Source organism: Macaca fascicularis, chromosome 17 (genome assembly GCF_037993035.2).
Source record: "Macaca fascicularis isolate 582-1 chromosome 17, T2T-MFA8v1.1".
NCBI classification, from domain to species: domain Eukaryota; kingdom Metazoa; phylum Chordata; class Mammalia; order Primates; family Cercopithecidae; genus Macaca; species Macaca fascicularis.
This window is the reverse complement of record NC_088391.1, coordinates 8,362,335-8,374,519: the sequence shown is the minus strand read 5'-3', so window position 1 is coordinate 8,374,519 and position 12,185 is coordinate 8,362,335. Positions and strand designations below refer to the sequence as shown.

The following is a 12,185-nucleotide window of genomic DNA, read 5'->3' as shown; positions in this document are numbered from 1 at the left end:
GAAACTTCCAGTGTTTCACCATTAAGTATGATGTTACATGTAGGGTTTTTTCTAGATGCCATTTATCAGGTTGAGGAAACTCAGTGCAATTCCCACTTTCCTGAGCATTTTCATCATGAAAAGAGCTTGGATTTTTGTCAAATCCTTCTTCTGCCATTTTAAGATAATTATGTGGGTTTTGATTTTTATTCTATTGACGTGATATAGTAATTGCATTAGTTTTTGGATGTCACATCAATCTTGCATTCCTGAAAAAAATTCCACTTGGGCATTGTATATCATTCTTTTTATGTGTTTCTGAATTCAGTTTGCTAGTATTTTATTGAGTTTTTTGCAGCTACATTCATAATAGATACTGGTTTGTAGTTTTCTGGTGATGTCTTTGGTTTTGATATCAGAGTAAAACTAGCCTCCTAGAATGAGTTGGAAAGTTTTCCCTTCTCTTCTATTTTTTGGAAAAGTGTTTGAAAAATTGGTATTAGTTCTTCATGTTTGGTAGAATTGACTTGCCATCTGGGCCCTGACTTTCCCTTGTGAGCAGTTTGTTGTTGTTGTTGTTGTTGTTACAATTCAGTCTCTTGTTATAAGTCTACTTGGGTTGTCTAATTCTTGTTGAGCTTGTTTCAGTAGTTTGTGTCTTTCCAAGCATTTGTCCATTTCATCTGTGATCTAATTTAATGGCATGTCATTATAATATTCCTTCATAATGCTTTTTAATTTTTAATTTTAATAGTAATGTCCACTGTTTCATTTCTTTTTAGTCTCTCTCTCTCAACCAGGCTGGAGTGTAGTGGCACAATCTTGGCTCCTGCAACCTCTGCCACCTGGGTTCAAGCAATTCTCCTGCCTTAGCCTCCTGAGTAGTTGGAATTTACAGGCACCTGCCACCATACCTGACTAATTTTTGTATTTTTAGTAGAGATGAGTTTTTGTTGTGTTGGCCAGGCTGGTCTTGAACCGTTGACCTCAGATAATCCACCCGCCTCAGCCTCCCAAAGTGCTGGGATTACAGGCATGAGCCACTGCACCTGGCCCTGTTTCATTTCTGAATCTAGTAATTTGAGTCTTGTCTCTTTTTTTCTTGGCTTGTCTGGCTTAAGGTTTATTAGTTGCGTTTATCTTTTCAAAGAACCAGCTTTTGGTTTAGAAATTTAGTGAAACTAATTCCGTTGTTTTGCATTCTCTTTAATTTTACTATAATCTTTATTATTTTCTCCCTTATACTTCCTCTAGGTTTAGTTTTCTATTCTTTACCCAATGTTCTAAGGTGCAAGTTTAGGTTATTGATTTGAGATGTTTCTTCTTTATCAATATAAGCGTTTATAGCTATAAATTCCTCTCTAAACACTGTTTTACCTTCATCCCATAAGTTTTAGTATGTTGTGTCTTCATTTACATTCATACCAAAGTATTCTCTAATTTCTTTTTTAATTTCTTCTTTGACCCATTGATTATTTAGGAATGTGTTAATTTCCAAATATTTGTGATTTTTTCAAATTTATTTCTGTTACTGATTTTTAATTGCATTCCACTGTATTCAGACAACATACTTTGTATTATTTCTGTCCTTTTAAATTATTTGAGGTTTGTTTTATGGCCAAGCATAAGGTCTATCTTGGAGAATGTTTCATGTGCACTTGAAAATATATACCCTGCTGTGATGGGTGAAATGTTCTATAGATGTCTGTTGGGTATAGTTGGTTAGTTGTGTTGTTCTGGTGTTCCACTGGCTTTTTAAAATCTTCTGTCCAGTTGTTCTATCCACTTTTTTTTTTTTTTTTGAAATGGAGTCTTGCTCTGTTGCCCAGGCCGGAGTGCAGTGGTGCAATCTCAGCTCACTGCAACATCTGCTGCCTGGGTTCAAGCAGTTCTCCTGCCTCGGCCTCCCAAGTAGCTGGGACTTCAGGCGTGCATCACCACACTGGCTAATTTGTGTATTTTTAGTAGAGATAGGGTTTTACCATGTTGACCAGGCTGGTCTTGAACTCCTGACCTCAAGTGATCCACCTGCCTTGGCCTCCCAAAGTGCTAGGATTACAGGCATGAGCCACTGTGCCCAGTCCACTATCTACTATTGAAAGTGGGGTATTGAAATCTTCACCTATTATTGTTGAACTGTCTATTTTTCCCTTTGATTCTGTCAGGTTTTGCTTCCTGGGTTTTAGTGCTCTGTTATTAGGTACATATATGTTTTTAACTGTTATATCTTCCTCAAGGATTGACCCTCTTAATATTATCAAACACCCCTCTCTATCTTCACTAACCATATCCTCACTAATAATTTCTTATTTAAAAGTCCATTTTGTCTCGTGTTAGTATAACCACTCCAACTTTCTTGTGGTTGCTCCAAAGCTCTGTTTTGAGTTGTCAGTGACTTTGATGGGCAGTGTAAGTCAGCAAAGAACCTGCCTCTTTTCTTTTCTTGTTCATATTTCAAATAAAATATATTACCAATCAGTACATTCTCCTTGAGTATTACTTATGGTCCACAATATGAAGATCTGTATGATGTGAAAACTCTTATGTCTAGATAGAACCCTTTTCATGGGATTGGTTAATTCATTTTTATCCTCTCCACTTCATCTTCAATAAATGAAAATCATACCCTCCTTTAAAATGACTAGGTGTCCTCATGACCAGGAGAAAAATGCAATTAAAAAAAAGGCAACCAGGAAAAACTTTGTAAAAACCATAAATATGTACATGTGCTAGAAAACAACGTGTTTACTCTTGAACTCCTTTTCATGTCAGAAACCCTAAACAATGGACATTGTTTACTTGCTCTGAACCCAGCAGAAGAACTCCCAGGTGATGCCAGTTGGAAATGGAATTGATTGAGGATAACATGCAGGGTCCACTATATCTGTATGCTTCAATTGCCAGCATGATTACAGATTTCAAAAGGAAAAAACCCACTTAAAAAATAGACATCATTCCATTCTGAGCAAGGGTCCCAGTTTGATCTTTCTCCGTGTCTGAGCCCACTTGTTGTCCTGAAGGATAGGTGACAGCCCAGATACTCCCAGTGGGTGAGAAAACCTCATATTCTATGCCAGTTTCCTGTCACTGCTTTGAGCTCTAAGAGTTCAGAGAGGTGAGGGCAGTGTGACCTCCACCTAGCTGAGTCTTGGCATGAGTCCCTGGTGACAGTGTGTCTGAGCTGTCAGTACACCGGCAGTCTTTGGAGCAGCTCTTCCTCACTCTTTCAACAACCAGCCAATTTGGTCTCAGGAAATCACTCTGCAGTGCTGGCTGGGATTGGAAGTCATTTTTAATTTTGTGACAAAGACAAATGTGTCCTATGGGAGTAGTAAGTGGTTTTACTGGTGATATTAATGGAACCGTGACCTCTTCTATATCTATGGTCCTACAAAACAAAATATGTTTGTATTATTATATGTCAGGCAAATTCATTCTTAGCCCTTCCTTGAAGTAAATTGCAGAGGAAATATACTATTAATAAGCCCAGAGAGTATTGTTTGTGTGTGTGTGTGTTTGTATCTACAGTCATATGCTCATTTGCAAACACGGTGGATTTATAATGCCACTATTGACTGTCACACAAATGATGTGTTTTGCATTGTGTTTGGAGGGACACAAATCACTGAAGTTCTGATATCTTTGGATAGAATTTCAGTGGACCCAGTGCTGAAATTGATACTGGCTTTTAAAGGCCAATAGCTGTAGTAAAATTTAAGTGTTTTGGGGATCCCCAGTACCAAAGGGAAAGAAGAAATTCAAAGATATATTGAATTAACCTTTTCAGTTGGGATTGGTATGCATTAGTCTAGAAATGACTACACTGATTTTATTATCTCCTGTAGGAACTTTTTGTGACAGTGCCCTTTGTTGAAAACGGTCACTTAAGGAGACAGTAAATTAAATATGAAGGATTTACAGTTTAGTTAAATGAATTAAACCATTTCTTAGTGTTTGTGTTTACCGTGGGAGGCACAAAAGAGAAAAAAATATAGACTCACAAGAGGAAGGAAAGGAATGATCAAATCCCAATAGTCCATGGCTGAATGTCTAGCTCCACAACTTTATTTAAAGGAGGAATTTAATGCTGATAAGAAATCCTTGTCTCTATCTGATTAACTTTCTCTCTGCATATGTTACTATACCCATTGATATTTCCTAATAAACACATAAGTTTATTAACTGTGACAGTTAATGTCTCATTCTATTATAGAGGACGAAACTCAGGTAAATCAAATGCAAAATTTATAGTTTTCCTTAAGCAAAAAAGGATGGAGCTTTATCATTTGAGTTTTAACTTTAATAATTAAAAATATTACTATAAAATAACGCATGATCATTCTAGGAAGACTGACAAATACAGAAGAAGGTAAATAAGAAAACAACAATAATCCATAAAGCCAACACCCCAAGATAATCATTGTTAATTTTTTTCAGGTAGAGAAGGGATCTTGCTATGTTGCCCAGGCTGGTCTCAAACTCTTGGCCTCAAGTGATCCTCCTGCCTCAGCCTCCCAAAGTACTGAGACTGCAGGTGTGAGCCACTGCACCTGGCTGTTAAAATTTTAGTATATTTGTTTCCAATCCTTTTTTCTATGCCACTATGTCAATATATATTTATATTTTTGATAGTTAAGATGATGAGTATAATTTGTGATTTTCATATCTACCTACTGGTACCAGCAGTGAATCTGTATGGGTCTACAGCAACTTGATCCTTGCCTCCTTGGAGGAAAGAATTCAGCCAAGGGCATTAGTAGGTGTAAGGCAGATAGACAGACCGAGGCAAATTTTAGAGCAGGAGTGACAGTTTATTAAACAGTTTTAGAGCAGGAATGAGAGGAAGCAAACTACACTTGGCAGAGGGCCAAGCAGGCAACTTGAGAGATTAAAGGGTTTGCGTTTACTCTCCCCTGATTTTTCCTTTGGGATGGGCTGTCCACGTGCACAGTGGCCTGCCAGCACTTGGGAGGAGCTGCGTGCGCAGTGTGTTTACTGACGTTGTGTTTGTGCTCACTTGAGGTGTTTTTCCCTTACCAGTTGAGCATTCGCAGAGGAAAGTCATATACCGGTTAAACTCTGCCATTTGGCCTCTGAGTGTGCATGCTTGAGCCTGCTCGCCCAGCTTCTGAGATTTTATCAGGAAGCTCCTGATCTCCAGCTGTAGGTGTTTTCTATCTGTTGGGAGACTGTCTATCTCTGGTGCCAGTTGTGACTAATTATTATTTTAGAAAGACAGTTTAATAACCACCTGTCCGTCACCTGATGGTCACCTGACATTCTTGGGAGGAGGGGCACTCTCCTGCCCCACTCATGTCTGCCTGACTGCCAACTCTAACACTACCCCTCTTTGTTCATAAGTTCAAATGAGTCAAAATAATAATAAGAAAATTAACAGCTAACTATTTGCCAGGGAATCATTCTAAGTGCTCTACATATCTTAATTCATGTAATCCTCATTGTAGCCCTTTCACATAGATTTTACAGATGAGGCAAAAGGGCATAATGATTTCCCCAAGGTTTCACAGTTACACAGGACCACAGCCAGGATTAAACCCAGGCATTGAGGCGTATTCTGAACCACCATGATCTGATGCCTCCCTCCAAATCAAAGCCTGCCCCAAAGTCTGCTGTCACACCCCATCCCTTGGTGATCAGTCCTTTTTCAGAATTTCTCCAACACTATACAGTACCATGAGGCACTTACTTTCCCACTGAATGTGTGGAAATCAGCCTTCATCTCTAAAAAATCATTGTCACCTGCTGGCAGCCCTTTCTATGGGGGCCTTCAAGAGAAGGTAGCCAGAGGTTCAGCCTTCAGGGTGCTGCAGGGGAAGGGGCTGTAGATTGGAGGCAGAAGTAACTGGCCTACAGGCCTGGCTATGCCCATCTAGACAACTCATTTCACCTGTTTGTGCCTCTTTTCTCATCTGTAAAATGACAGGGTTGGATACCCGTTCACTCATTCATTCAGCACACATGAGACAGACATGAACACAATCCATTTCCTCTCCTCTAGGAACTTAGCATCCAAGAAGTACCCAGAGGAAAACACTGCCGGTTCTGTGGACTGTGTTGTAACAGAATCAATGGGAACACTGGGAAAGTCCCTAAGGTGGGCTAGGGTGGAGACAGGTGCAGGAAGGAAGGGGGCTAGCAAGGCTTCCCAGAGGATGAGTGAGAATTATTAACATGTAGATGCCAAGGACCACACAAGATGGGCTGTGGTGAGAGGGTCTCTCTAGAGCTCACATCTGTGCCTCCATTCCACACTGCTGTGCACAAAACCATCCCATCTTCAGCAGGCTACTGCAATGGCCCACTGTTTTTTCTTTTTTGGCTTAAAACTACAGAAATGTGTTATCTCACAGTTCTGGAAACTCTAAGCCTGAAATCAAATCATCTGGGCCATGCCCCTTCTGAAACCTGCAGGAGAACCCTTCCTCACCTCTTCCTACATGCTGGTGATTGCCTGCAATCCTTGGCATTCTTTGGCTTGCTGCTGCATCACACCCGTCTCTGCCTCCGTCTGCACATAGAGCAAGTCTGCACACCCTGTCTGCCTTCACGTGGCTGCCTTCTTATAAGGATGCTAATCATATTGGATTAGGGGCCCTCCCTTACTTAGCTTAAGTAATTACATTTGCAACAACCCTGTTTTGAAATGAGGTTACATTCAGAAGTACAGGGGGATTGGGACCTCAGCATATTGTTTTGGCGGGGACAGAGTTCTACCATAATGATCACTGTAGCCACCATCTAGTCTAGGCAACCATTGCCTGCTTACTGCTTTTGTTTCTCTCCTATTCATTCTCCATTCAGCATCCTGAATGAGTTTCATAACCCACAAACCTGAGACAGGACCAGCAAGCAGGTGGTGGCCTGGTTGGTTCTTTCAGCAAATGGAGAGAGTTCACACAGGACTTCTTTCCATTTAGTATATAAGGCTGGAGCAAATGGGGGACGATCAGAACACAATGACTCCTGAAGAGATCCTTGCCTGAGGATGTCAATAGATTCCCAAGGGCAAGGGCAGGGTAGACTGAAAATGTTTCTAAAAGGATCTCAGGCTCATTCTGGTTCCCCGAGGAGTTACAGGGAAGCTGAACAAGTGTTTGAATCCTCCTTGCCTCTGAGACTGGCCAAATGCCACGCTTTTTAAGGAAGTATTGGTGCTTAAAATTTTTTCCAGACTTCTCTGCAGGCACTTGCACATACTTTGCTATTAGCAGGTAAGTAGTGCATACTAAAGAAATAAGCCTAATATACATATGTAATAAATGCATCATTCAACACCACTTCTCCTGCCTGTCCCCTCCCCCTAAGCAGCTCAGACCTTCTTGTTCATTATTATTAGCCTCCGAGGAAAAGTCTAGAAAACCTTTAAGTCATGCTTCTGTCATTCAAATGATAATCCTCTCCTAAACTTGCTAGACTTCTGCATCACCTTGAATTCTCCAAAGAAGAGTTGACTTCGCCACTGCATCTGTGCCCTTTGAGCGCTTACAAAGGCTCTGGAGGGCGCTTCCTGAGGCACTTAGCATAACTGTGGTGAGAAGTTTATGCAGAATTTTCTCCTTTCGCTCTTACTGCACTTTTAGGCCTTTTCCCACAGTGGTCCCCCCATATCACAATTGCATATCAGGGTATGGGGCAATCTGATCAGAGGCCAACAACAGATGCGAATTTAGGCTTTATTAGGGAAGCTTTCTTTTTCTGGGTAGAAACACAGAGGGCCAAACTCAGAGACAAAGATATGAATGTATGGATTACATTAAGGGAGAATGGTGTGACTGTGGCAGTGGCTGCCTTACCCCACTAGCTACGGTGTCTAGATGCTTGCGTGTCAATTGTTTTTATATATATATATATATATATGTATATATATTTTTTTCATTTTCTTCTCATTCAGATACAGGTAGACCTTTCGTAGAGATGTACAGTGAAATCCCCGAAATTATACACATGACTGAAGGAAGGGAGCTCATCATTCCCTGCCGGGTCACATCACCTAACATCACTGTTACTTTAAAAAAGGTAAATTTGAACACTGCTTTTCTCAGAATACTTTTACTGCAAACAAGCATAATGAAGTTTTACTCGTTTTATCTTTCCGGAATAATTTCCTTACAGACATCTGGGCTTCTCAGTGGACTTTCCTGTAACATCCTTTTACTATAAGGAATCGTGCTAGAAGTTATGCCCATGGATGTGGTTAAATAGAATAAAATGATAGTGTCTTAAGCATGAATCGATGTGAATAATGAAAGAAATGAAATCGTGAAAAATGTTATGTATTGCCACAAACCCAACTGTGTGCAAATGTGAGAAAAATCAATTCTGCTGCTTACATAAATTAATAACTTTGCAGACAGTGGATTATCCAGATTACTGCAGAGTAGACAATGTCAGCAGGGTGCCCAGTTCTCCAGGCATTGACATTCTGGCTTCATGCATAAGGAGACACCACCTTTGGTTTGAATTGGCAAGTTCCTTGGTGAAAAAAGGCCTGTTTCCTGCTGAGCACCCAAACTTCATCTCTTAGGGAAAAAAAGGGAGGAAAGACCATACATGAAACTTTTCTTCATATTATATTGTAAATTGTACATATGGAAAGGAAAAACATTTAGGGTAGAATCTAAGAAAAACAAAAACTAAACATATGACATTCTAGCTAATTAATCAGCAGTAAGAGTTAGGAGTATACCAGGACTCAGAACTGGATAAAAACTCCCCAGATGGAAAACTGTGCTAAGTTCTGAGAGCTTAGAACTTTAAGACAAACAGTCAAGGCTGCCCCAGAGCAGCAGCTCGCACAGTGCATCACAGAGCAGGCACTCAGGAAGTGTTTGGTGCTGGTAGTGGTGGCAGTTAGGCTGGAAAGGTTTAGAGAATGATTTTCAGTCTCATCCATCAACCCTGAGTCCTGAAATGTGGTGGAGAAGTCTCCTCGTCCTCTTCCTTGCATTCACTGTCCTGGGTTGTTACTCACGTAGGCCCTCAACATAGTCCATCGGAGACAGGTTTTGGCCTCCATTACATTTGTGTGCCATCGCCAGGAAATAGACAGTCATTACGGCAGAGCTGGAAATGCCAGAGGAGTCAAACTCCTCAGTTGGTCAAGATAAAAACACTCTGGTTTCCAGAGTGTCAGGAACTTCCCAGGTCATACTGAGCATTTGAGCCAATATCTTGCCTTCTCATTCGGTGTTCCTGCCATCCTTCTTGAATGGTCTAGTTTGTATAGGAGGAAGACAAGGGTGGTTAAGAGCAGAGGCTAGTGCCACATTGCCTGCACTCTGAACACACTGCCACTCATCACTGGGCAAACTAATGAGTCATCAAACCTCTCTCCACCTCGCTTTCCCCATCTGAGGAAGGGGGTGATGACAGTGGTACCACCTCACATTGCTGTTAGAAAGGTTAAGTCAGGTGATACATGGAAAGCACTTAGATCAGTATCTCAGTACAAGATAAGCCCTATTCAGGGGTTAACTTTAGCATTACCTAACAGTTTAATACCCAATACTGTACTTGACATATTACCAAGTCATGTTTTCAACAGCATGGCATTACTCCCCTTAGTCTGAGATAATTATTGCTGTGTGATTAATACGGAAAACACCATGTGAAGAGGGAAACGTTCTCTTTCATGCGCGCGCCAATGCAGGTGGGTTTTTTGGTCATCAGGAACATTCCAAAATTCCCATATAAAAATCTGGGGCTGGTGGGAGTCTCTTTACTGTTTTCTGCCTAAGATCTGCAGTGCACAATTTAAAAAGAGAGAAAGAGAAGTGTAAAATTTTAACAGGGATTTTGGTTTGGCACATGTGTACTGGAAATATTCTAACCTATGACGTATTTCTGCTGACATGAAGTTAATATCTTTCCCTTTCATTTCTCTTATTGTCCCTTTTCTTCTAATTTTCTGTCCCCTCCCTCTCCTTTTCACATGCCTGCTTTGGCGGAGCCGTGGTCAACTGCAGACAGGCCTTGCTGCCCAGGGCTTCCTTTCGAGGCTGAGATCCACCTGCCCATCTGCCTTCATTCTTACACATGCGGTGGTGGCCACAGCTGATGGGCTACAGTCTTTGACTGCTTTAGATCTTCTCAGCTAAATGTAAAGTTACTTTGTCAATGGAATGCTACTAGCAGCCGTAATGGATAGATGAGAGTAAGATAAACACTTTAAAGGAAATTTTAGTGTATTTTTAAGTTGTACTGAGGAAGCCTGTCAGCAAACCTTTCTTTTAGATTCAGCACATACTTGTTTTCACTTATTTGTAAAGTAACATAGATGTCAGTCCCTGACTTAAATTTTTCTGGGTTTTCCTTTGTCTGCACTAAATTAGAAGAGAAGGTTTTTTTTGTTTTTGTTTTTGTTTTCCCACCAAATACATTCCTAAGTTTACAGGTAGCACCTTGATATAGTGAAACATGAAACGAATCCGTTAATTGCTTTCAGTTCTTCATAAACAGGATGTAATTAATTTCAAACCAAGGAACACCGGTAATACATTCCAATGTAGGCACAGCCCCTAGAAGAGAGGTACTAGTGGCTTCTGGACTAGAAATTTCTGCCATAGGATCACAAATCCAGATCAGCCCCTTCGGCGAGCAATAGAAATAAATGACAACTGGATAGAGAGAGGGACGTCGGGTGTACTTTTTAAAAGGCGATAGGAAAGGTTTCAAGCTTCTTTATGGCTGTTTGGTATTTCCTTTATAATCTGTTGGGGGAAGGTAATTTGATTTTTGTTTTTCCTTTTTCAACTGGGAATAAGGAATAGTGGTAGTTGGGAATCGACTACCACTGAAATTGGACTGGCAACCTGGCATCAGGGGAATTTGGCTGGGCCACTTGATGGAGCAATGACCCTTTACAAATAAAGTTCAATCCCACGGCAGAGTGTTTATCTGGTAGTCTTTAAACGTTACGTTCTTGATGTCAGAAGAAGGCATAAGGAGAAAGTCAAATCATGGATTATTTTCTTCTGTCTGGACTCACTGTGCTTGGGAATACTTCTAAGCATTTGAGAGCACTTCATTCATGGCAGTCTCTGGCCTCCAAGGCTGCCTTCACCATCAGCAGCTCCAGCTTCTGGGAGTTTCCCTTCCAGAGGCAGAGCTGACACCTTCCTTGTGACACAGCAGGATCCTCAGAATGACAGTCCCAGTGAGTGCCAAGTTAATGTTATGAATCTTGGAGGACCTGGAATTATTTACAGTCTTTTGAAGACAGCCACTTCTTCAGTAAACCATGCAAAATGGGAGGAAAAGCTATGACTTGTTAAAAGCTCTGGACGATGAAAACAAATGAGAATAATCTGGCAGCCCCAGTAGAAAAAAATGCAATTGGCTTCTCTCTCTTTTTTGAGATGGAGTCTCGTTCTATCGCCCAGGCTGGAGTGCAGTGGTGTGATCTCAGCTCACTGCAACCTCCGCCTCCCGGGTTCAAGCGATTCTCCTGCCTCAGCCTCCCGAGTGGCTGGGATTACAGGCACCTGCCACCATGCCCAGCTAATTTTTGTATTTCTAGTAGAGACAGGGTTTCACCACGTTGGCCAGGCTGGTCTCTGCTGACCTCAGGTGATCCACCCACCTCGGCCTCCCAAAGTACTGGAATTACAGGTGTGAGCCACCACGCCCGGCCTGTTAATTGGTTTGTCTGCTGAGTGTCCGACCAGTTTATTATGAAGATTCCTGGAGGCCAAAGAGTTATGGGCTCCCCCTGAAAGTCTGATATGACAACTAGGTCTATCCTGGGTAGGTGCCATTTGTTGCCAAGGCTGATAGTAAATTATCATAATTACTATAATTAATCATAATGCAAGTGTCTTTTGCTATATACAAAAAAACTCAAGAACCAATGATAACAAACTAGAGTTTTTAACCTAGTTTGTTATAAGCAAACTACAGAGTTTTACTATTTTCATTTTAGATGAAAAATCATGTTTTCACCAACTGCTGGTGAAACAGTATTGCCAACCAGTGCTAATAGGACCTTGTTAATGCATGCCTCTTCCTTTTCAGTTTCCACTTGACACTTTGATCCCTGATGGAAAACGTGTAATCTGGGACAGTAGAAAGGGCTTCATCATATCAAATGCAACGTACAAAGAAATAGGGCTTCTGACCTGTGAAGCCACAGTCAATGGACATTTGTATAAGACAAACTATCTCACACATCGACAAAGTAAGTGATG

The 12,185-nt window shown here is 41.0% G+C and overlaps 1 protein-coding gene and 1 long non-coding RNA gene across 9 annotated transcripts in view; one reads left to right on the top strand and one right to left on the bottom strand.

Annotated features, from left to right (window-relative positions):
* The window catches only part of FLT1 (fms related receptor tyrosine kinase 1), a 196,091-nt gene that overhangs the window by 49,208 nt on the left and 134,698 nt on the right, over positions 1 to 12,185 (top strand). For all 5 annotated transcript variants that reach the window (XM_005585555.4, XM_015439110.4, XM_065533117.1 and 2 more), the window contains exons 4-5: positions 7,892 to 8,016; positions 12,013 to 12,175. In XM_005585555.4, coding sequence (XP_005585612.3) covers positions 7,892 to 8,016; positions 12,013 to 12,175 — 288 coding nt within the window. The remainder of the gene's footprint in view (positions 1 to 7,891; positions 8,017 to 12,012; positions 12,176 to 12,185) is intronic.
* Positions 1 to 12,185, bottom strand: part of LOC102146113 (uncharacterized) — a 256,037-nt gene that overhangs the window by 137,917 nt on the left and 105,935 nt on the right. For 2 of the 4 annotated variants that reach the window (XR_006693640.2, XR_012426779.1), the window contains one exon: positions 9,075 to 9,213. The exons of 1 other annotated variant lie outside the window; for it this stretch is intronic. This is a non-coding gene — a long non-coding RNA (uncharacterized lncRNA). Of the gene's footprint in view, positions 1 to 3,231; positions 3,368 to 9,074; positions 9,214 to 12,185 lie in introns of those variants that run through there. One more of the 4 variants, XR_010582523.1, reaches the window with a different exon arrangement.